We start from the raw sequence: 25,280 nt of genomic DNA, 5'->3' as shown, positions 1-25,280 counted from the left end.
GATTTTGGAGAGCCCGGGGCAGATATTTTTTAAGGGAGGGCAATGCAGGTAGGAATATTGCAAATTATGAAATGTCTTCACGCTTCGCGAAAAAATGTCTTGCCATGGCTTTCCACCCGAGATGCCAGTGAAACCACCCAAGAGGCTTAATGAATTACCGACGAACTGGAAGGTGATGATTTAAATCCGGGCCTGTTGCGATGTCTCATTTCTTCAAAAGAATGCTTGTAATGCGCTCCAAAATCTAAGAAAAAAAAAATATTCATGGAAAGTTTTTTAGGTGGCTGGATCTGAGAAGAAGGATTTCATGAAAATTCGAAAACCGTCAAACTTCAAAAATTTGACGGAAAAAAATATGTTTGATGGGCAATGGAACCATGCCAAAAAAAAATTATTCCAAATAAAATTACTCGAGACATACCGACTTGCTATTTGAAAAAAAAAAAAAAACATGCTGATAAGCAATTCTGAACATATTTGTCCAAACGAAGATATTCAGCACGGAAGCACGGATTCGGTTTTTGGCTCTGAGTACGCCACTGGTAAAAATGTCTACTAGCAGCACATGTTCCGTTTTACAACGTGCAAACAAACGTGCCACTTTTGAACACTCATCAGCAGCAACTTCTTCTGTCGAGTTTTATACAAAACAGCCAGTCATTGTAAGCAAAGCAAAGCAAAGACTTGGTGCTACATTCCGATTCGGAACTTGACCTTCTGTTTACTATACACAGACTTCGCAGCCAACTGTTAAGTGTACAGGACAATTGCGGGGCTAGCGCTACGATCCTACTGACACTAACAGTCTCTCCCGAGTCAAGACTCGAACCTACGACGACTGGCTTGTTAGGCCAGCATCGTACCTCGAGACCAGCTGGGGAGGCCAGTCATTGTAGTCAACCTTTAAATGCACGAGAAAAGCCACTGCCAATGGTATAGCCATGACCTTCGGTGAATTATTAGATGATTTTTTTTTGCTTTAATGCGTTCGTCATGTGAATTCATCGTCAATTAGCAGCCGAGAATTGTAAAATAAAAACACGATGCTGAAATGCGGAGGAAATTCCAATATGTCAAAGAAAACACATTTTCTACCGTGAAGCGATTCGATATTATAGGGAAGGTTGTATATTTTCGTAACCCAGAATATGTCACAATTCCTTTGCAAGTGCTCTTTTCCACGCGGTTTCGCAGAACTGTCGTACACTGTTTACTCGCTGTCGACAGGATGTGTGACACAAATAGTGGCCCTTAATGTTTCCTTCCTTGCACAGCGCTCGCAAGCTGTCCGATTTTTAGCGACAAAATTACCGCACGCGAATGCATCTCCTCTATGGAGGAGAGTCGCCACCCACCACCGTACACAGCTTACGTCATGTTGCGTCGAGTTTCGCTTGCTATAGCTATGTTATCAAGTGTATACTCACTCAGACTCACGTCACGATTGGTTTTGGGTGACGGAAATGAAGGCGGTATCATTTAGTCATGCAGAATAGTGCGACGCCTGCTGGCGAAGTTCGGATAGCTCGTGTTTGCGGTGACGTGAGTGAACGATTCCCTTTTCGATTTTTCCTCCACACCAATATCGAATGACGATGACGGCGCGGTTCGTTAGCCAGTTAAGCCATTTTTCAATAAAGTAATAAAAACACGAAATTGAAAAGTCTCAATTTTAAATTAGAAAAAAGGAAATTCATTGGTCGTAATTTTAAATTAAACGTTAGTAGTATAAAAAGAACATTCAAAACGCGGAATTTGATGTTCAACGGTTTAGATTCGATTGCCAAAGAGAAATATGGAAAATTAAATCAAGTTAGATAAATATGTAAATCACAGTTACAAACATTCAAGAAAGTAATGTTTAAATTCGGTTTTTGAAAACCAACTGTTGTGAATCAAATTTCGCAAATAAAACACCCTCTTTACTAAATACTTCGTATCGAAACTTCAATTGAACTTAATTTAATACTCCAACATCGTGTTATGATGAAATCCCAAACTCGAAATTGAAGTTCAAAAGTGGAAGTTCACAAATCGAAACCTATATTTTTAGGACAAAAAAACATAAAAACTTACAATTTAACATCCGAATTCAAAAGTTGCAGATGCATGAAATCGAAAGACAAAATATGAATTTAATGTGATAATGTGTATCAGTCGGAAATTAGAATTTGAAAGTTTAAATTGAATTTTGAAATTTACAGGCTGTTTTCCGGGGTCGAAGAGAGAGAGAGAGAGAGAGAGAGAGAGAGAGATAATTTTACTTGAAACCCTTAAATTTCAAAATATTCAATTCAAAGGTCCATAGCCGTAATTTGACATTTGAGTGATGAAATTTGAAATTTATCGTAATGGTCGAATTGAATTTTATCGTAATTTGTGAATTAGAACATAAAAGCCTAGAGACGAATATCAAAATTAAAAAATTGAAAGGGGAGAACGAAATTCAAAAAATTAACATCTAAACCTTTGAAACGAATGTGGATGTAAAATGAAGTTTGAAAACCAGAAATTCAAAAGTAATAATCTGAAAGATGAAATTTAAAGTTTGAATTTCGTTGCACAAAAATTAACCTTTAATAGTTGAGGCTCTATAATCATACCTAAAAAAACAGGAAGTGAAAGCTGACATCCGGGAGTGAAAATTCGATAATTCAATACTAAAATATGAAAATTAAGAATTGAATGTCGGAACTTGAAATTCGAATCTGAGAATTGGATTGTTGCTTTCCACAGAATTGGTCCCTTATTCCTAATACCTAATAAGTCGAAATATAATAAAAATCACTAGAACAGTAGAACATCGAAATTCGAAACAGGAAAGTCGCGATTTAAGTGTGAAAAATTACCAGTTAAAATTCAAAAATAAAAACTTGAAGGACGAAATTCAAACGTCAGAAATCGGCCCAAAGCCCAAATTCGAAACTTAACATTCAAATGCTAATTATCAAAAGTGATTTCAAGAGCGGACGTTAGCATTGAAATACGAGGTGTCAACATTTGGAAGCTATAGTAGAAACAGCTTGAAGGCTGTAGAAATTTTTCGAAACATGAATACAGACTGATAGAAAATCGCTAATAAAAATTCGAAAGTTGGAAGTCCATTTTTAATCTTGATTCAAAGCTTAAAATTTCAAGAGCTATCGGAACTTGATTTTTTGTTTTTTAAATTCTTAGATTGGACTTTTGAGCCAACTGCCAATGTGCAGGTCAATTGCAATCTTACACTACACTTATTCGATTCTACACTAACCCTTTTTCCAAGTCGGAACCCAAACATACATGTAATTGTACCTCGACGTAAAATTAAACATATAAGCAATAAATATGCGTGAAATAGAAGCTAGTTGAAGAGTTAAAAATTTAAATTTCAAAACCAAAAGTTGTTGTTAGATAAAAAATAAAATTGGACGTCTCTCCTCAGTTTTTTTTTTTTGATTTCCATAATGCCCACAATGAGATAATGAAAACGAACCTCTCTGTCGCAAATTATGGAAGACACATAAATTAAAATAAAAATGTAATATAATTCAACTGTAAAACGGTTTAAAATTTAAATTAAAAAATTCAAAGAAAAAAATGTATTGTATAACCAACGAATGAAGAAGGAGTCTGCAAAAGAAAGATTTTTAAGACGGATTTCATCCCAAATCGTCTCAAGGAATGGCAGCCCCCTCTCCGAATTGGTTGAAACTTTTTGGGTGTGAAGACATCACCTAATTAGTTCGCATAGTATTCGCTCGTCGGGTTCGCCGCTTCAACGTTATGTTTACGAGGAAGTTCATTGAAGTCTCTGAAAAAATTCTGGTGGCTAGGGGCACTAAAATTCACAGCAATGGTTAAGAAGCTATAATCTTTCATTTTTTCCAGTTTGAGCTTTGGAACCATTCAAATATTACATAACGCGGAATTTTACATGTTATCCACACGCAATTTAACGCTCCGCTGAATACCCCCCCATCCCTGAGCGCGTTATGTATTATTTGAATGTTCCCCTTAGGGCCTCATCTGTGTAGACCAGTGTAATCGCAGATGTAAGAATGGCCCAAAACTATAGCTCACAGAAGATATTTATCCCATATAGCTTTCTCTAATCATCTTTTAAAAATAAGCTGTATTTGATAAAAAGAAAGAGGTCACGAAACGGTATCCAACGACAGTCAAATGATGTCTTGCAGCTTTTTTTTTAACACCGCTCAAACGCAAAACTTTCAACAACGCTCATCAACAAAAACACTCATATGTGCAAGTCAGGTTGATAAAAACTGTGATAGCTACGGGTTAATATTTCCAGCTAAATCCAAAGTTTTAATTTAAATTGCTTCATCATTCGCAAGAAAATTTTTATATATATTTCGCCCAGATTAAAAACAACATCCTATAATAGCGTTACTGACCGTCGAATGTCAAATTAACAAACCGTTGATAGCTTACCGTTGATAGCTTACCGTCGCTCGCTGGATTCAAAATTGCACACGTTGCTAGCATCTTTTTGACAATCGCTTGCTTTATACTTGTTCCGTGAACCATCTCTGAGAGCTGTACAATACGACAAGTGCTGCGGGAAACGAACACTACCGGGGGAAAGTGTTGAGACACCACGCTTTATGCGTGGCATTCCATTATTTTTTGTTTTTCTTTTTTGGAACTATATTAAAATCAGCTTTCGAACTCAACCTTTTTTTTAATTATTCTTTTCTTTTTGGCTACACTAAACAGTACAATGAATAAATTCTTTTTTAAATTTTATTGATTTAAAAAAAGTATTTATTAACACTGTTCTTCCGCCGCACTATACTACGCTCATTCGGTCAGCTGTGTGAGAGACACTTCAAGGCACAAGGTCTTGCAAACCGTGACGCCGGCGCGCGGCTAACCGTTCTCTCTGTTTCAATCCCATAACCGAGTGAGTGTTTCTGTCCGCTAGGTTTTTCTTGCAGTACACATGCTCGCGCAGTTTGAATGTTTCGCGAGAATCGCGCAGAGGCACATTAACTAATCCCATTGAAACCGTTTGCGTTCGACCGCAGGTTCCTGTCTCTGCGAAATCACATCACAAAATTTCCCAGGATTGAACGTTACGTGTCGCGATTTCGGGACTCCACATGTTTGTTTGTGTTGTGTGTGCAGTAGATGGCAAAAACAAGTGCATAAGTAATGGTTTAAAATGAAACAAATTTGAATAGTGTCAAACCCGATTTGTCACAGTTTTTCTTAAGGTAGCAATAAAGTGGTGACTGTGGAAAGTTGTGCGTGAAGATTGGTGGGGGAGGAGGAATATGTTCTAGAATTATGACCGTGTCCGCTATAAACCGCAGCCATGCAGGGCGCCAGCTGTTTTGTTTGTGTAGTTGTGCTGCAATTAAAATTAATAACTCCGTTTTGCGCAGCGTGCCACTGATACTCCACTATCACCTATCTATTTAAACAGCAGGCATGGGTGGGAGATGGTTCCCTCAATTTCTACACAGAATACATTATCAAAATAATGAAAAGGAATAATTGTCATCATCGTATGCTGGTCACTGTATCCACCGTTCATGAATGAAACCGAGAGGAAGAAGTAGCTGTGTATGTGAAAGCATTCGAAAATATGTCCTCACCGAGTGGAAGAAAATGTTTATTTTCAGCCGAAACACTGCGAACAAGATGAAAGAAGTATCGGTGAAGAAGCTAATCTCGCGAGTGGTCAGCCGGAACAAAATATACCAAATGTGAAAAATATGCAGATGACAAAAGATTCTGCGATGCCGTCACGAAGCGTGTTTGATTTGGTTGGTGATGGTTGAGGCCAAGTGATCTGCCTCGAGTGGATAACCGCGAACGTTTGAAAATTCTTCAACGGATATCAAAAAAGTTTTAGGCAGCAAAGTGTTGTCTGTGTGTTTTTCCATTGGCGGCTAACCATTAGATCATCTTTTATTAATTCCAAGTACTGCTCACAATTGCTCCGGGAATGAAACAATACCTATATAATTACTCTTGCCTAGCCGATTAACTCTTATCGCACCGCAGGAATGAAATCTACCTTCCGATTGGGGCGTGTTTAACTTATCTACAGTCGTTATTCTAGACCTGTTTACTTAAGTGCTCCGATTATGTGGTTGAAATGACAACTGCCGTAACATTTGACCGGCAATGTCCATTCACATTTCCATCAAGCGACAAAGAATGCCGCTTCTCCATTTGCAAGCGTTGCCCGATGGAGGTGCGTCATAGATTTCTTGTTTAAACAGCATGTTTGCTGTCATGCAAGATGGCATTCGCCTTGAACGGAGCAGATTGTATGTGCTCACAGTTTCATCCAAGCACTGATATTGTTGTGAATTCTTCCACGACACGTCGAAATGCTTCAGTCACCAGCCAATAACCAGTCTGCAAGTTTTGTACTGTTTGTACATGTTTACACACTTTGCTGCTTTTGGTTACGGTTGTGTGATGTATGAGAGAACTTATGGCCTATGATGCAATCAACAAAATTTGTAATCTGTAAACAGTAATAATGCTTACAACAAAAAAACTTTTATTAGACTTTTTCGTTCAGATTTCAGAATTATTGAAAACTTTTTAATACCAAGCCACATGAAATTTAAAGAGACGATGATATGTTAAAAAAATGACTAAAAACGAAAAAAAAATAAAATCTTCATACGATCGTGACATGTCATTTTTGCCATATGTCGCAATTTTTCAATAAAGCTTCAAATATGCCCTCAAACCTGGCAAATTTATTCATAGAGAATAGTTCTGTTTTAAATTCAACAGATGTCATAAAAGCCATTTTACATTTGTGTGGTAAACTACAGCAAAAACAAATTGTATTGCCATTCCCATTCTATATTAGTTTCCGAAATTACCATTGTTCATCGCAAATTATTTTCTCTGAACGACTCTTGCAGATGAACTGACATATATGAAATGTTTTATAACAGCTGATTGTTTGGCAAGCATTGTCGTACTATAATCATCCTTAACCGCTGAAGCAAAAGGTGACTTCGTTAGGAGCGTTAGCGTAAACTTTTTTATCCTAATTTTGTACAGGAGATCATTTTGGATTAGGGTTAGGAGTACTGCGACTATAGTTACAAATTTTTGCTAAAGAAAAGATATCCAAGTAAACACGGATTAAATAGAAAAAGGATGTGTAATTATTTACTTTATTAAACCAACCGGTGATTGTCGAATTTGCAAACCATTCGCGAATTAATCATTTGGTTCTGCCACTGTGCGGTATTTCTTGTCATTTTTCACTGCGCTCATCTTCTGTCGATGGCGATGTATGAAACACCTAAACATAATACCTCACTGGCAAGTCGACCGCTGGCCTGGCTGGCCACACACGGGCCGCATTTATTTACCTTTCAAGTAGGTTTGACTTTGTTTATTATTAATTCATCTTTTTTGTGTGCGCTGGCAACTTTTTTTTTACCGTTTCTCGCGCTCTGCATTGAAGCCAGAAACGGCCCTGTAAGCTGACTCGCAAACACTGCGGTTTATTTTTACGTTTTTCACCTTTTTTTGGTTCGGGCAGACTGTGTTTATCCTTTACTAGTAAAATAATTTCATTTAGGTCATTTTGGAAGGAAGCAAATTCGAGCAAATATGTGGCATTGAGCGTTCGGTTATTCATCCTCATCGCAGTAGGATCCCAATATATGGAGCATCAAAAACTTTCTGTAACCTTGGTCATTTTCCGGTTAGAAATTAATAGTCATAGCCCTGAAGAGAAATGGAGAGAAACAAACAAATGCTACTTTTAGAAATAGTCTAAATCCTTTCCAAAGGCTGGAGTTCAAAAATAAACTACGGGGGTCCCTAGTGTCCAATTTTACTGACGAGGCTACTAGTAGAATTGATCCCAACTCATATAAAGCTGTTTTATTTTTTACCGCCGTCGAGAACTTCTGAAATTGTTTTCAACTCAGCAAACCCGAGCAGGTAAACTAATGTGGGTGAATAATAGACGTTCCTACAGGTCTGGTTCAGAGCAATTGCGGGTGAAAATAAAACATCTCTCATACTTGTCACTTTCGTTGACAACGATAACTACGGTACGGACAACCTTCCCGTCCATGAGTCGCTGTGTAGAAGTCTGTGCAATGTTACTCGTTAGGATTATGTGCACCTTCTAGTTTCAGTTGTGAGTTTTAGTTTTACGAGAATCAAAAGTTTTACTTTTCTATTTATTTATGCAGTGATATGCTGCACAGTAGTGTCCTTCTCTTAGAAAATGTGGTTCCGTGCGGGAAGTTTCCCCGATGATCGTTTCAGTGTTTCGACGCTGAAGAAGCGTATGCGCAGGAAGAATAAAAGTGAAGATAAAAGCGCTGAAAAAAGTGCAGTTTCCAGTGACGTACCTGATAAAAGCGCTGCCTTCGCGGTAGCTGATGTGGCTGGTAGCAGTGAGTCAGTACCAGCAGATTCGGCGGAAAAGAATAGCCATACCTGGCCAAAGGTGGTGAGACCTCCGAGGACCTACAAAAAGAGCTCGTCCAAAACCAGACTAGATGGCGGCAAGAAAGGACCAACATTACCGATACATGATACTAAGACTACTACCAGTGCCGCCACGATAAAAAACTCCAAATCTAACACAAATCTTAACATCAACACCTTAATTAAGAACAAATTGAATCATAAACACGTTCCGGTGGCGATCTTAAACAGGGTGATTCCAAACGGTGAATCTTCGGTCAATGGATTGTATCCTCTGGTTTCCAGCAAATCTGTAAGAAAATCGTTCGCGCGAGAGCAATTTTTCCCATTCTGATTTTCACATTTTCTATTGTCATCGTTTTTCTTTTTTCTCCCTTCGGTTGCTGTTTTTTTTTTTTTTTTGAATAACAATGGTACCACTGGGGCGGCTGTAAACAATCGTCCCACCCATTCGTTATGCCAACAACATGGTCCATTACTGCGATCAAATAACATCTGTTCGTGACTTGGGCAACTATGGCCGCTTGTGCCACTAACAACAACAACAAAACCAGATAAACAATTCTCGCTCTCAATTCGCGACCAGCTCGAGCAACATCCCCGGACATAAAAAACACAAATTAGCGAAGACCAAGTCTCGCAAAAATCTTTACCAGACGCTACACCAACAGAAGCGGGCATCGATTTCTTCTCAGGCGGCGCTAGATGCGCGAGCGGCTGCTGGTGAAGCGCCCCTAGCGGATAACGTAGACAGCAACAATTACGTTAAACCGGAGGAAGATACTCTATCTTGGACGGAACTGAATGCTAATGGTAAACCAATCGAAAATTAGCCTGTATAACTATGTTAAAGAAATCCAAAAGTTTATACTTTTTTGTTTCTGAAAATAAAATTTCCTATAAACCGGTGTTTAAAAAGAGTACATAGTTTAAAAAAAAAGATCGATAGCTACCTATACTCTGGTGCACACAAGTGTGTCAGCAAATTTCTCACCATGCGTAATTGCGTTCGATTGGTATTTTCAGAACAAGAGTAAAACAGTCTTGCTTCAACGCAATAGCGGTGGGTGGATCTGACTTTCTCAAAACAGCAGCTTTGCAATGACGCATATAATTTACGAAATAAAGTTGCAGGCGGCTGCATTCTTTTAAATTTTTAAAATAAACTTATTTTTTTCTGATTTTTCTCGAATATATGTTGGAAAGTGCAAAATGTACGCCAATTATCATAGGAATAAATCGAATGTTTTTTTTAATTCCAAAACTAACCCATCTTTTGTTTTCCCAAAAGATCGACCCTCCAGCATTTCGTTGGCTCGGCAGCCGTCGGACCGAAGGCAGGACTTCAACAACAGCAGTTACCTGGGCAACGTTAGTTCCTATTCGGATTATCTGAGCAATTCCGCGGCTGATCCGGACACCTTCGCGCAGAGTGTCGACAATGATCAGTTTAGGGATAGGTGAGAACCATCATGAAGCTCTGAGTGCTAGCAGAACTCTAATGACCTGTTTTCATTTACTCCCGTTTCAGTGTCAAATCCAAATCGGCTCCGGTGTCTGTCAATCGGTCCGAATCGTACAAGGAGCGATCCCAGAAGAAAACCCGAAACACCCGCCGAAAAACGTCAGATCCGAGTCTGACAAAAACGACGTAAGTAGATGATTCTTTTTTTTACATATTTCAACCCTATTTTCTCAACTCAATTTAATGTTGTAACAGCCATCAATTGAACGATGAGTGTTTATCGTCATAGTAGAGAACCGCGAAATGTTTTTTTTTTTTTTTTTGCAAATTATCTAGTTTTGTGAATGGGAGTGGTTTCCCCTACAAACAAGGTTTTACATTTGTCTGTGGATGGGATTCAAACTTACTACTTCTGTGTTCATTATTGTCACCCTCAAAAACTCTCTTATATGGAAGGTTAATGCCCTGAGATAACAATAAATAATAACACACCCGTTTTACGCGTTTGTCGTTCATTGTTCCCTCTCTGTTTTCGTTCGCTTAAATGTTAAACTTCGCTTATGACATATGATCAACTGAATCTGTTTTTATTTCTGTGTTTGTCAACTGAAACAAACTCACCTTCAGTATGTAGCTTAAACTTATTGATGAGGAAAGTGTAACATTAACTCTGTATCACAGTCTTTGTTAAAGTGTGTACAGTGTGTTTTCTCCTCTTCTGCAAACATTTGCAACAATTTCGAAATCGCGAATTTCTGGTGTAAACTCTAATATGTTCTGTTTTTTTTGTGTTTTTTTTTCAATTCGTTTTTCGTGCGAATTGATAATGTAATTTTAAACGCTTTTTTGTTACCTTGTATTAATAAACTTTATTTGATATCTCATTTTTGCTAAGAAATTTTCTCCATCCCCGAACCGAAAATTCTCGAGAAATGATTTGCGAGATGGGTCGCAAACGGCCTCAGCCTTCTGCCTCATAAATAGCGAACTGCTACGGGCAAGAATAAAAAAAATAAATAAATAAATAAATATAAATATAATAAATAAAAATGTCTTCTCAGATTTTTTACAAAATAAGTTTTTTAGGTATACAATTTTGTTGTCCAAAACTCTACTGAACATATCAAGGCTACTAGGCTACAGAACTAATGGGCACTCTTAAGGAAAAAAAGTTTTTCTAACAAAACTTTTCAAATGGCTCCTAAATGACCATGTATGGGGCTGTTTTTGTTAGAAAAACTTTTTTTCTTCAAGGGTGCTCACTTTGGTGTGATCAGAACAGTTTTAGGCAATAAAATTGTCTATTAAAAAACTCATTCCGAAAGAAATCTGAGTTGTACTATTTCTTATTAATACCGCTTTTTGTTTATGAAACAAAACATTAAGTGTATGATCTCAAAATTTATTTCTCAATATTTTTAAATGAAAATTCAGTCGATTTCCTAAAAAGAATCGTTGCAAACATTTCTCCAACTTGCAGTATTACTGAACGGTTGAGGTCTCAGAGGCAAAAAACGTGAAATCGAGTCAAACATGAAAAGTTGTTGCTAGCGAACTTTTTTTTATCCTTGAGAGTGCCCTCCAGGGGCGACTCGTCCATAGGTGCAACCTGTGCAATGCACATGGGGACGTCAGGCAAAAAATGAATCTAAAATCCAAATTCATGCTTTTGTTTTCTTATTTTTTAGTTTTATTTTTAAATAGTAACAAAGGGAATTACTTGCTTTTATCCGCGGATAAAATTGTAGTTACTTCCCCAAACTCTGATTTTCAGAGTTTCTAGTTGAACAGGTAGGTTCAACAGCCACGGGTCGCCCCTGGTGCCCTCTTTGATTTGTTCAAAAAAACTTGAGGTAACTAAATTGTCTATCTTTAGAGCTTATTTTAAAAAAAAATCCGAGATTTTTTTAATATGATGATTTTTTTTAATTGATGTTTTTTTTTCAGTGTTGGATCTCAATTCAGTTTTATCCATATTCTTTTAAATGAAAGCTTAGACAATTCCATAGAAGTCATCCCTTGACAACTTTTCTCTAACTCTTGTCATTGCCGGACACAATAAAGTTTTTGTTTTTCATTCAGATTGTCTATTCGATTTGCTCAAAAGAATTTTGTTTTGCTAGCGAAACTTTTTTTTATCCTTGAGAGTGCCCTCTTTGATTTGTTCAAAAAAACTTGAGGTAACTAAATTGTCTATCTTAAAAACTTATTTTGAAAAAAATCCGAGATTTTTTCCATATTCTTTTAAATGAAAGCTTAGACAATTCCATAGAAGTCATCCCTTGACAACTTTTCTCTAACTCTTGTCATTGCCGTACTATCAGGAGGACACAATAAAGTTTTTGTTAGAAAAACTTTTTTTTTCATTCAGAGTGTCTAATCGATTTGCTCAAAAGAATTTTGTGCTAAGTCTACACGCAAAAGTTGAAGTCTTGTACAATCATTGTGTCTTCCCGATTCGCACAAATGTTGCACAGAAATCGCACAATAAATGTGTGAAACGCATAAGGCAACAGTTGTACTGCGAATACATTGACATAAAATGAAATCAGAATATGTATCATACACCGACACTTTATTTCTCACGTCGAGTGTATTAGTGACTGCACGCGCTTTTTTCTCAAGCGACGAGCGAAATTTCTCTCTCGCTTGTGGAATTTCCATGTATGTGCGACAAGACTATGCGACGCAAAAGGCGATATCCCGTTGCTTCACGAAATGAGCGAGACATCCGTGCTGTACATACTTGATACCAGTGTTGTTAGTCTCTCACTCATACTGTCGGTGCGTTCTTGCTGCTATTCAGAGGAATGCATGAAGAAGAAAACGTATCTCGAAAGCGTGTGTGCAAAAGACTGGAAAAGCGTAGCATATGTCTCGTCCTCAAGCAGAAAGGAGGAGAAAGGTTTTGCTTCTCGCTCGCTTTGCAATGCTGCTTGATACCAGTTGAAACTGTTTGGGTGTAGTAGTTTGGAGCTGCCAAATACATTTTAAAAACGCTAGAGCATTAATTGCGTTATGCCCAACACGCAATCATTGTACTGGTTCCGAATTACATCAACAATTGCGCTAAGAACGCACAATTATGTACTGGTTTCGCACCATCCAACTTTTGCGTGTAATTACAGCTTTTTTAGTTCTCGTTCATTTTTCGCACTTTATAATTACACACGCTGCTGTCGGCTTCGCATAACTTGAGTATTCACAACCTAATAGTTTGCACTGAATTCTAGTTCAAGAGTTTTTTGACAATAAATTAAAAGGATTTTCGATGCCTCATCCCCAAAGTGATCGAATGAAAAAATCAAAGCTTCTATCACTGAACTCAATGGCTCAACTCAATTCTGCTACGGATGTAACTGCCGCTAGTGCCAACTGACGAAAAATATTCTCATTCTGTGTCGGTTTTGTCGATGAAGGGAAATAATTTTCATACTTACTGAGCGGCGTGATTCTCAAAATAATAATTCTCAAAATAATACAACAAAACTGTGAACACCATGCTTATAAACTAAAGCATTATGGGTTTGTAAAATATAAGCATTTATTTGGTACCATCAATAAGCGCCTTATGAATATAATGGCACCCTCCACAGGCGTTGAATAATTTCTTCTGTTTACAGGTGCGGCGTAAGTTGTTGATAGTGCTATCATAATCCTTCCAGTAAACTATCAGTGGAATTGTTAAAAGTGAGGAAGTTCAAGGGCGCTACCTAACAGCAATCAATTGTATGATTACATTGAATTAGCATATAAAATCACATGGTTAAACTATTATAATTGCACCGGCAAACGGTTTGAATTTAAATGTCACTCAACCCATGTTCATGTGGGTTCAAGTCATGGAAGGCATGAAAAACTGTTGATAAATAGTAAATACCAGCATTTCGTTGCAAATATTAGCGTTGCATTCGAATTCATGCGCAACTGTGAGTTTGCGCAAAAGGAACTTAAATGAGACGAAGCGAATAAGAGAAATGTTACGGGAAGACACGGCATGTTGACCCAATTAAGGTAGTCTATCGTTCACTATCGCCATACTGTTCGGCCCAAAGATAAGGCGCGGGCTGTGGGAAGTTTGTATAGGATTGTTGCAAATAGCGGAAAAATCGCGATAGGGGGAAGCTGAATAACTTTCATTTAACGGTCGAGTAAGCGAAGATGAGGAGGCAAATCATCGAAAGGACTACTATAAATGTGCTAACAAAAAGTTTAATAATATTTGAGTATTGTTAATGCTTCGGGTTTCGAAGCTCTGGCATATCTCTTTCCAAAATGATAATGTAATTTGTAATAACAAACAGTGACACATTTTCTTTTTCATGAGTGTCAATAAACTACTCAATTACGCATATTAAGTGCGTGATACTAAATGCCTTGTCGCAGACACCCCAAATCATTACGACCACATTTTAAAAATCAATCGCTGGCTAAAAGCTAAAAGTTCAAATCACGCTATTAAAGTGTCCTCCGCTGTGGGTGTGGGGGCGCCCGAGAAGTATAACCAGAGCAACGACATCGAAGCCACGGTGCTATCAGAACGGCACATTATCATGCAGTATTTTACTTCTCATCCTGGTTCATAACGGAGACAAACTTCATGAGAAACCAGGATGGTTTTTTTTTTTCTTTTCACAAACCATGCAATGCTGCCATGGTGTTCCACCTGTATACATCTAGGGGCTACACACCTAGCACAGGTACAACACATGCTAGCAGCAGAAAGGCTGGCAAGCAGACAGGCAGGCAAACTGGCGACTCAACTCTACTCGGCTCCTCTGGCTGGTCTCGGATGGTCCCGACCCGGTTAGTTTACGTTTGATCGTTGGTCGTTTAGTATCCATCCGCGCGTGTGTGTACTTTTTTGGCCCAGCGCTTCCTCGGGTGGCCTGACCGGCATTTACAGAGGCGGTGGCCAGTTTGCAAACAGACGGAACGTGGCGGCCGGGCGGGCTTTTATTGCCCTTTTTCGCGTGGTTCAGTGAATTTGTTCGCCATTTCAATAGAGAGCGGGGGCGCTTTTGGCGAATAGCAAGAGAAGTGAGAGGGGTGGGTTGGTGAGAAGTAAACGGATCTGCTACGAAACAAATTTTGATATTGCCCAGTGTTAACCTGAACTTGACGGATGAATAGAAGAATATTACAGGCAAACATACTTTCCGTTCGTCGGTGCAAACTCCAGTGATCGATTAAGGTGCTGAAAGTTCTAATTGTAACCTGCTGTTTTTGAATGGCAAATGCTTTTCGGCCAGGCGCGGCTCGGCTCGGCGCAGGGAATGTTGATGCGGATTTGTCTGTAGAGTAAAATATCCCCCCGTGCAATCTGCGTCTTATTGGTAAATAATTTGCCTATCTGGTGGTGGCGAAGTTGTTTACGTTGTACGCAAATTTTCGATAGGGTGATCAGCTGTAAGTGCCCCAAATAGGGGCTTCCGCAAAATCTCTCGATAATTGCAATAGCAGCACTTGAGACACAATTAGCCAATAGCGTCATGATACTTAAACGTTTAGTGGAATGCTATTTGAGCGGAATGTTTTCAATCACTGCATCAAATAAAAAGGTTTATCTTGACACTGGAATATTATTCGTTATTTAAAAAATTTTTTTCAGTAGTCTTTATTTTTATTTAGAGTTATGTTCTAATCCGGCAAACTGAATGACGTAACAGAATTACGGTTAATTATTTAAAGTTAAAGTTACCTGCGACGCAATCGTTTGAAACGCAAAATTACTCTGAGTTTTATAAAACGCAATATAAGGTAATAATAATAAACAACATATAAAATCGGACAATCCTTTTTTCTTTCAATACGCGTATACCTATATAAACATTTTCATCAGAAGCCTTTACCCACACTTAGTGGCTTTTATTCTTTTATAATCTTCTATTAGTGTAAACTGCTGGTAAAGGGAAATCGAAGCTACAAATGATTAGAATCTGAATATCATGAACATCTGCCTTTCATGATATTTCATGACATCTGTGTAAGCGTAGAGCAAAGATTTTTGAAGTATTTTTACTGATTTTTCTTAGCAATTTCTCTTTATCATATTTTCTTTCGCGAGTTCTGCTTTAAAAAAACAACTGACATTTTCCACGATAATTAATTGAATCGAATAAAAGAACTAGTTGGTTTGGTGCTTGAAGTTTTTTCAATTTTTCGAATTTTTGACTATCATTCAGGGTGTTGAAAACCTGGAAAGAAGGGAATTCTATGGGAATCAGGAAATACCAGGGAAAATTGAAAAACAATCAATGAATTTTTTTTACCGAGATGTGATTCTTTTTGAAACGGCTCTTTGCAGCATAAATAGCTAATGCGGGACCTGTATTGATCGAATACTTTTTTCATTGAGAATGCAAAGTTTTCTAACAAATGGGCAGGGCTTATGGATCTATGAACAAAAGATAGAAAAATCAGAGTCGTTAAATTTCCTGGAAAACTCGAAACAAAATTTTCCTTTTTACTCGGTCATCATTATCTGAAATTGTCAGCCATTACCGTTGAGTTTCGGTTAAGTAGTATGAAAAAATTGCCAAAGAAATAAAAAAGATTTTATTTTGCGCTCGGAATAGAAGAAAAAACTTGTTCGCTTTCATCGTAAAATAATAGCGGGTTGGCGCCAGTCAGCTGCTTTGGTCAGTCTTCTTTATTGATGATATTTATCCACGTGAAACCTGGTATTGGTGCACACGTGTGTGACATGTGTATTCGCTAATGAATGAACATACCGTTTCATACAGAATACACTCGCCTTGTAATCGGTTCCGGTGATAATTAAATGAATCCTCACAGGCGAAAATGGTTATAGGCAAGACGTAGCACGAACAACACACGCATTAAAAAGAAGCCCAAGTTTTCGTAAATCGTGGTGGGCACAGAGCGACGACGTGATTAGGCTATTAGTAAACTCCGATAAAGAGGGACGTTTCTTTGCTCTTCCGGAAAACGGTTGGCATTTATTAGCCGCTTTCTGTCACTATCAGCCAGTTGGGGTGTCTACTCCGGAAAGAAAATAGAAGTTCACACCCTGCTTGTCCCGGCGTCGATCGACTGACAGAGCAGCAACAGCGGTGGATGTATGTAATCGACCTGGATTCTCTTTTCGTTGCTCGACTGTGTCGACAGTGAACATACAAAAAATCAATCAGTTGTGTACATTTATTGTTTAAAAAAATATTCGAATAATTTTCTTGTTGCTTGTTTTTTCACAACATTGGAATATCATTGTTTTATTGTTTAGTTTACAAATCCTATGATTTGATTCTAAATATAATACAAATAAATAACTCAGTGCACAACATGTGTATCAAAACTTATGTCGTTTATTTTCCGCAAATTCGTTTTCATGCTTGAGGCGAACTCCGCCGCGCGGTAAAAGGAAACGTGATTACAATGACTTGACGTTCGTTTCTATCAGGAATTATCAGTTCGCTAACAATGGATGAAAGTTTTGCAAACGGAGTCATTGGTTCAGTATTACTACTGCAACAACCGCACCGGCTTGATGGTCGGCGGATATATACAATATACAGCCAATGACTGAATCAAAGTATTTTTAGAACAACTGGAGCAGCTGACCATGTCTTCTGTTGATGTAGAAGAAAAAACAAATCTTTGAGCAGCAGTTCACATTCATTTTTGCGTTCTTATCATTAGAAAAATGCATAGTTATTAGAAAGGGTATTCACCAGCGCAGTATGTTTTGAAGCAGGACACGAATTTCATTTTTTTACCAAAACAATTTCATTTGTTATTTGTACATACAAACATAAAGAACTTTGAGATTGTACGTGCAAGCACACGAGCATGAGTAATGAAGCGATCGTGTTGAGTTTTTTTGCTTTTCTCCGCTTTAGTATTGTATCTATACTTGGTAAAGACTGCTCGATTGTGGCCTCGCTCTTCATAGGTTATTATCAAGTCGAACCAGCTGTACTAATTATTTCGATACGAATTCAAGGTGTAGTCTTTGGAATTGTATGCAAGTACCTATTCTTTTTTAAAAGGATGTATGGTTCAAGGATTCATTTGATTATTATTGAGTTCTGCTAAAATTCAGATTTCTGGTGCCAGCATATTTCGTGCGGTAATTTGTTTGAGAATTTGTCCAATAATTAACTTCTCTTATATATGACTGCCCACCTCTAAATGCAATATAATTCCGTTAGTTCACAATCCAATCGTTAACCCCGTTCTATGACCGTAAAAGAAATCGTAAACTTAATGGTTTTACCAGGCCGCGTCCGCTAGTTCGACATTTTTGACTATCGAATGCCAATATATCTCATCACTATGGGGTAGTAAATCATTGCAACTGCATTTTAGTGTTTTTCCGCGACTGCCCACATTCTAGAGATATGAACGTGAGAAACTTTGAAAACAAAAGCTAGTTGAGCCGTAAAAGCCGAAAAAAGTGAGAAAAAACTGGCTGCAAATTGACAAAATTTAGTGCTTCACCATTCGGCTGATGGCGATGAGTTGTGAAAATGAGGGGTACCCTTGATCCAGCGATTGATATTGAAATTTCGCTAAATCTGTTTTTTTTTTTACTTCCTGAACTTTTTATCTGCAGTGACGAGCAGAATGAAGCCTCATCGTTGATCAACAACTATTCCAGCAGTTCCACATCTAGTCTTCCACTCGCACTGGACAGTAGATCGACGTCGCTTGAGGCGGTAGGTGGCGTACCGGTGGGATCTTCGGCTGGTCCGGGAGTTTCCACCGGGGTTCCGGTACCGTGTCCTAACGTATCTGCCACTGCTAACAGCTCCGGTATATTCAGCTCTCCTGGCGGACCAGGAAATTTAGCTAATTTGAGCTCCGGCACTATAATCTTGCCAACGGCCCGCGAATGGGTCGATAGTGAGGATGAAGGTAACCTAGAGCCGGAAGTCGATTGGAGTTCTAACATACCTGCGGAAATTCTTGCCACGCTATGCAGTGTGGAAAAGAAACGACAAGAAGTGATTAATGGTGGGTAGTTAGTTCGGTCCTTTTTTTATATAACAAACAACACTTACCGTTACAACGTTGTTGTAAGTCAACATATCATATATATTGTAAAAAACGATACGTGTTGTTCGTTTCGACTTGCGGTGCTTGAAGTCGGTGGTTCATACATTGTAGAAAGCATAAAAAAACAAAAAAATAATTCATCCTTTTTGTCGCAGAAATCTACCAAACCGAGCGTAACCACGTGCGAACGCTTAGGTTACTGGAAGGGATCTTCATGCGTCCGTTACAGGAATCCGGTGCATTGTCACTTGATTTGCTGCAGCTCCTGTTTCCACCGTCACTACGGAAACTGCAAGAGCTGCACACAACATTCGAAAGTAATCTAAAGCAACGACGGATTGACCACTGCAATATTATACGAGAAATTGGCGATCTGTTGGCTTTGATGGTTAGTACTAATGGTAGTAATAGTTGACCAGTAAAATCGTTAACATAACTTTTTTCATTCAGTTCGACGGTCAATCGGGTGATGACCTCAAAGAACATGCCGCCTACTTTTGCGCGCGACAGCAGATTGCACTGGAGGCACTCAAAGAGCGCCGAAAAAAGGACGAACACCTGCAGCGGCTGCTGATCAAAGCCGAATCGCATAAAGCCTGCCGACGATTGCAGCTGAAGGATTTGCTACCGACGGTTCTGCAACGACTGACCAAGTATCCGCTATTATTCGATAACTTGTATAATTTTACCGTACGCTCCCAGCCAGACAACGAAGCGGAAGCACAGGCCATCAAGAAGGCTCTCGATTCCTCCAAGCGTATATTGGACCATGTTAACCAGGCGGTTCGCACAGAGGAAGATAATCACAAGTGAGTTCGGCTGGTAAATTAATTTGATACAGCTGAATCTACAAACCTGTTTTTATTTTCAGATTGATAACAATTCAACGGAAATTAGACAAAAGTGGATTAGACAAGGACGCTTCTAGTGAATTTAAGGTAGACAATTTTACCAACACCTGCATTGTGTAGCTAATTCATCAATATTCAATATTCTTTTGCAGAACATAGATCTAACGATACGTAAACTAATCCACGACGGGCCGTTGACAATGAAAAAGAACTCGGGAGTGCAACTGCACGGATTGCTGTTCGAGGATATGATGGTTTTACTACAGAAGCAGGTAATATAAACAACGTTGTTGTCAATTAAAAAAAAAACTTACTAACATTTTAATATTTTTCACCGAACAGGATGACAAATACCTGCTGAAGTACCACTCTAGTCCCGGTCTCGGTGGAAGCGAGAGTAAAATTACCGAAGGCCGCTTCAATCCTATTACCAAAATCAACCTGATATTGGTGCGGCAATCTGCTGTTGACAAAAATACCTTCTTCCTCATCAACACCAACGTTTCGCAGATGCTGGAACTGACGGCACCAAGTAGTTCGGAATGTAAAACGTGAGTAAATCATGCCGAGTTTTTTCAACAATATATTCCACAATATGCGAAAAGGTCAATATATACGCTATGTAAAAAGAATTACTTTATAGAATATTAAACTACTTGAATTACTGCTGCAGAGCGAGTGATTCATGAACGTTCACTTCCTGGTTTCCGGAGATTATTAGGAATTGCAATAAGTCACAAAATTGAGCCTAATCACTAAACAGTCGCTATTCAATAGAGCGCCAATTGGATGGATGGGAAAAAATGGCCTTCGAATTTCGTTTGGCGGCAGGGCTCAAAAGTTTCGCCTTCTCGAAAGAAATTCTCATGCAAAATCTCAGTTCAATTGGATTTCGGGAACACGTGTACGTGCCTCAAACCGGCCGAAGCTTCACTTTTTCACCGATGAAAAAATGCACAGGTAATAGTTGATGATATTGTCGATTTCGAATATTTTCTGATGCCTAATGCCTTAGAAATGCATGAAACGTCGAGTTCTGGTGTTATCTCAAAACTTAAATAAACTCATAAATAAAAGTACGAGTAAATTCATGAAATGTTTGGTATCGTATTTTTTATGCCAATGAACTTAGAAATGCAAAATGTCGATTTTTTCTGTTTTTTTAGATAACACCATACCGACACTTCATGTATTTCAAAGACATGAACGTCAAGAAAATTTTTTAGATGCCAACAATTTCATGAACTATGCTTTTTTTTCATCTGTCAAAAAAGTGAAACTTTGGTCGCTTTGAGGCGCCACTTCCCGAAGTTCAATTGAGCTGAAATTTTGCATAAGGACTTTTTTGGGGAAGACGAAACTTTTGAGCTAAACGAAATTTATAAAGTCGATTTCCATTGGCACCCTATTATTCACGCAAAAAAAATCATTAATGCCACGGTTTTATTTTATTTATTTTTTTTGATCTCGAGGTCCGATGCTGTCTTAACTAGCCAGTCATCATATGTATGATAACATAAAACACTACGCCATGAAAAATGAAAAGAAGAATTCAGTCGATTTTAGCACGACGTTCAGAACAAAAAATGTTCTGAAGTCTAACCATAAATCCGGTTCAATTATAAAGTTGAAGTGTTTCGAAATGATTTGAATACAACTGTGTCTGAATTGAATGTGAAAACAATTCTTCCTAAATTATCAACTGGAACGATTTCTGGTAACTTAATAACTATCTTCCAAAACTTATTAATTATGTAAAGCTAGTTCTTCTAGACTTTCTAAGTTGCAGATCTAATCAATAGATTGAGGATTTTTGGGACCTATATAAGGAATCTATGGCAGGAACGGTTGAATCATTGTTCAAAACACAAGCTTCAACTGCCCTTTCTAGTTCAACATGGTTTTGATTTCATTCAATAAACTACCCAAAAAATTTGCTTTATTGAGAAATTTAACGAAAATCTAACGAAAGTCGCATGTAAAAGCACAAATTTGAACTAAAGGAATGTTGCAGACCCAGTTGGATTTTGGCAACACATCCAAATTTGTAGGGTAAGGTGGGGCAAGATGGGTCACCTAAGCCAGGTTTTCAATATCTCGTAACTGAAGTAAGTTTCGGTCTACTTTTCAGATGATTATATTGATGTTATGTATATTCTATAGAATAACGCTAAAACATAACAAAAATCGAGTGTTGGTTCGCTTTTGCAGAGTTTTTAGAAAAGGTTGTTTTTTTTTTGCACTGTAAAAAAGGCGGGGCAAGATGGGTCATTTGGAGGGGTAAGATGGGTCACCTTCTCAAACAACACAAAATTATGATCAAATCACAATGAACTTTTTACGGCTAGCAAGAAAAATGCCTTCTCTTCATAGATAACACAAACATGAGGTCATCTCGTCCATGTTATACCGCCGAAGGGGTTAAATTTCTCTCGACGATTATTTTCCGCAGCATTTTGAAGAATTTCTCTACTGTCGGGTTATTGAAACAATGAAAGTTTTTTCCGGAGTGACAACACCATTTGCGTCAAATCTAGCCTTAAAACTGAACGTTAACTATGAAAAATCAGCTGTGGATGCGAACTATACTGCCTCGTCTTTGGTGACCCATGCTGCCCCAATCTTTAATTTAGTTCACGATTGTGATATTCATGATTATTTTACATTTATTCATGGTAAAAAGCATATTATTTAGTACATCATGAGCATAACTGCTGCTGCAATAAAGGTTTACTTCAAATTATATAGCGTACGACGAGAGAACACGTTTGTTCAAAAGTGTGAATCGCGTAAGAAACTTAGCGAAAAAATATTTTATTTATTAAAAACAAGCAATATGCAAATATGAGCTATGAACACGTGATACATAGTCGAAAATACGTTACGTATCATGCAAAATTAGTGTCATCACAGAAAAAGTTATTTCACGCTCAAAAAAGGCACTGACCCATCTTGCCCCATCTTACCCTAATGTTGCCAAAAAAATCGAACCATACCGAGAACGGATTTTTGTTCACCAATGAAAATCTTGTTTCAGTGTCGCTTGATGAATGATCCGGGAGTTTCCGGAACGCCAGGACAGGTCTGCATGTGTTCTATGATGACCTAAATACTTGATGTGACATCCTACTACTTCAGTTAGAGGTATGGAAAGTTTACAAGAACCGCTTTGATCATGGCCATTATAATACTAGAACATGTTTTGGCCATATATCCGGAACCAATTGACCGATTCCAGCCATCCTCCTCGGCAACAAAAAAAAATCATAATAGGGTATCAAACGTCTTCGACAGTGGTTTTCTTCGGTAGGCCAAAAACCTCTTGAAAACATGGTTTTTATTGAAGAACCGAGTTCCCTTCAAATTGAAGATGATCGTGTATTTTGACATGATCAGATATTTTATTTTATTTTTTGAATGTTTTTATCGAAGAGGTGGAGCTTATGAACTGAACAGAACAAAAGTTTGAAGAAGGAATAATTCCTGCAAACTCTTTTTGAGCCATGCAAATCACATACATTGATATAAATTATTTTTCAATGAAAAAGTTCTCAAGACTTACTTTTTTGTTCATGTGCAATGCCCGGAAATCTTGTCATAGTACGCGGATCTTTCTATGAAAATTATGATACTAAACTAAAAAATATTCATTTGTCATTTTGTAAGACAAGGAGAATGACGGGCAGGATCTTCAACACTTTATTTAAAACTGAAACTGAAACCTGAATACCTAAAAAATGTTCCGGCATGAAACAGTTATGGCCTATGCCTATGGAGTATTGCCATTACTGGAACCGTTGCCCTTTTGTGATACAGCCATAACTGGTGCACTTGCAAAGTTGTAAATAGTAAAACAGCGCGGGAAATGATTCCTAAACTTGATGTTCCAAATTTTGTGCTGATATAAATCAAACGTCGAGACAAATTTCTGCGCCAAGTGTCTAATACTGATAAAACATTTTTAGCATCTAAACGGTTTGTTTGATCGGTCATCGGCGAAGTTGTGAATCGTTTTTTATTTCTATAAGTTTAGTTTGCTACATTATTGATTACCTTTTTTTCTAAAAAAATCTTGTTATCTCACGATGTATATTTTTTCTAGAAGGACAAAATTACTGTCTACGACTTTGCTGAAAACGTTATACCAATCAAACCAAACGTTCTGGTTTTATTTATTTTTTAATTTTTCTGGAATATCTTTTCTCCATGATTGGACAGCCTTCGTTGTTCTGTTAATCTTTTGTTATTGTTATGAACATAAAAGAAAAATAAAAAATTATTATTATCCACAACTTTGTCAAAAACATCACACCAGTCAAACAAACCGTTTTTTCTTTAAAAATATTTGTAATCATTATCTTACTAAACAGTCCCAAGCCGTGGTGTGGCCTTTGCTGTAAGAGTCGTCTCCATTCCACTCGGTCCATGGCTGCGGTTCACCAGTTCTGCAGTCTGCGTAGGGTCCGCAGGTCGTCTTCCACCTGATCGATCCACCTTGCCCGCTGTGCACCTCTCCGTCTCGTCCCTGACGGATTGGTTTCTAGAACCGACTTTACCAGGCTGTCGTCTGACATCCTTACAACATGCCCAGCCCACCGCAATCTGCCTATCTTAGCGGTGTGGACAATAGATGGCTCTCCAAGCAGCTCCTGCAGTTCGTGGTTCATTCGCCTTCTCCACACTCCGTTTTTCATCTGCAGTCCACCGAAGATGCTACGCAAAACCTTTCGCTCAAAGACCGCAAGGGCGCGTTGGTCCTCCACAAGCATAGTCCACGTCTCATGCCCATAGAGGACTACCGGTCTGATCAACGTCTTGTAGATGGTTAACTTGGTGCGGCGACGAATTCTACTCGATCGGTGCGTCCTCCGTAGACCAAAGTATGCACGATTTCCTGCCATAATGCGCCGTTGAATTTCTCTGCTGGTATCGTTTTCGGCAGTTACCAGTGAGCCCAGATACACGACCTCGTTGACCACCTCGATTTCATCACCACCAACTTGAACCGAACTAGAACTTCTCGTGAACCCCTTCCTTTCATGTACTTCGTCTTCGATGCATTGATGACCAGTCCAATCCGTTTAGCTTCAGCCTTTAGTCCGATGTACGTATCCGCCATCTTCACAAAGGTCCGAGCCACAATGTCGATATCGGGGTTCGCCACAGAGGGCAGAATCACGGAAGGCAGAACTTTATGACCGTACACACAAGGCAGAATATTTCAAAAGGCAGAATTTCGAAGGGCACACGAAAGGCAGAATCACTGGTAGCAAAACCTGACTCACGATAGTCAAGTGCGTGATGGCAAATTGATGCGAATCCTGGTCACGGTATCAAAGCTGCTACTCTACCTTCATTATTTAATATTATTTGGTAACCAGACATAATAACTGGTCACGAGCAATGACCAGTTTTGCTGGGAGGTGCAAATCAAGCCTAATCATTAGATCCGAAACGCGCAAACTGGTTTGGCTCAGGTCCTATAGACTGTCACGGCATCGCGGAGA

General features: G+C 38.4%; 1 protein-coding gene across 4 annotated transcripts in view; it reads left to right on the top strand.

Annotated features, from left to right (window-relative positions):
- Positions 1-25,280, top strand: part of LOC129722502 (rho guanine nucleotide exchange factor 11) — a 114,466-nt gene that overhangs the window by 58,327 nt on the left and 30,859 nt on the right. For all 4 annotated transcript variants that reach the window (XM_055675967.1, XM_055675966.1, XM_055675968.1 and 1 more), the window contains 8 exons: positions 9,728-9,896; positions 9,968-10,087; positions 18,480-18,880; positions 19,078-19,310; positions 19,373-19,731; positions 19,794-19,860; positions 19,926-20,045; positions 20,116-20,324. In XM_055675967.1, the coding sequence (XP_055531942.1) occupies positions 9,728-9,896; positions 9,968-10,087; positions 18,480-18,880; positions 19,078-19,310; positions 19,373-19,731; positions 19,794-19,860; positions 19,926-20,045; positions 20,116-20,324 (1,678 nt within the window). The remainder of the gene's footprint in view (positions 1-9,727; positions 9,897-9,967; positions 10,088-18,479; positions 18,881-19,077; positions 19,311-19,372; positions 19,732-19,793; positions 19,861-19,925; positions 20,046-20,115; positions 20,325-25,280) is intronic.

Source organism: Wyeomyia smithii, chromosome 2 (genome assembly GCF_029784165.1).
Source record: "Wyeomyia smithii strain HCP4-BCI-WySm-NY-G18 chromosome 2, ASM2978416v1, whole genome shotgun sequence".
Classification (NCBI taxonomy): Eukaryota; Metazoa; Arthropoda; class Insecta; order Diptera; family Culicidae; genus Wyeomyia; species Wyeomyia smithii.
The sequence above is the reverse complement of the archived record's forward strand: the minus strand, read 5'-3'. Positions and strand labels throughout refer to the sequence as shown.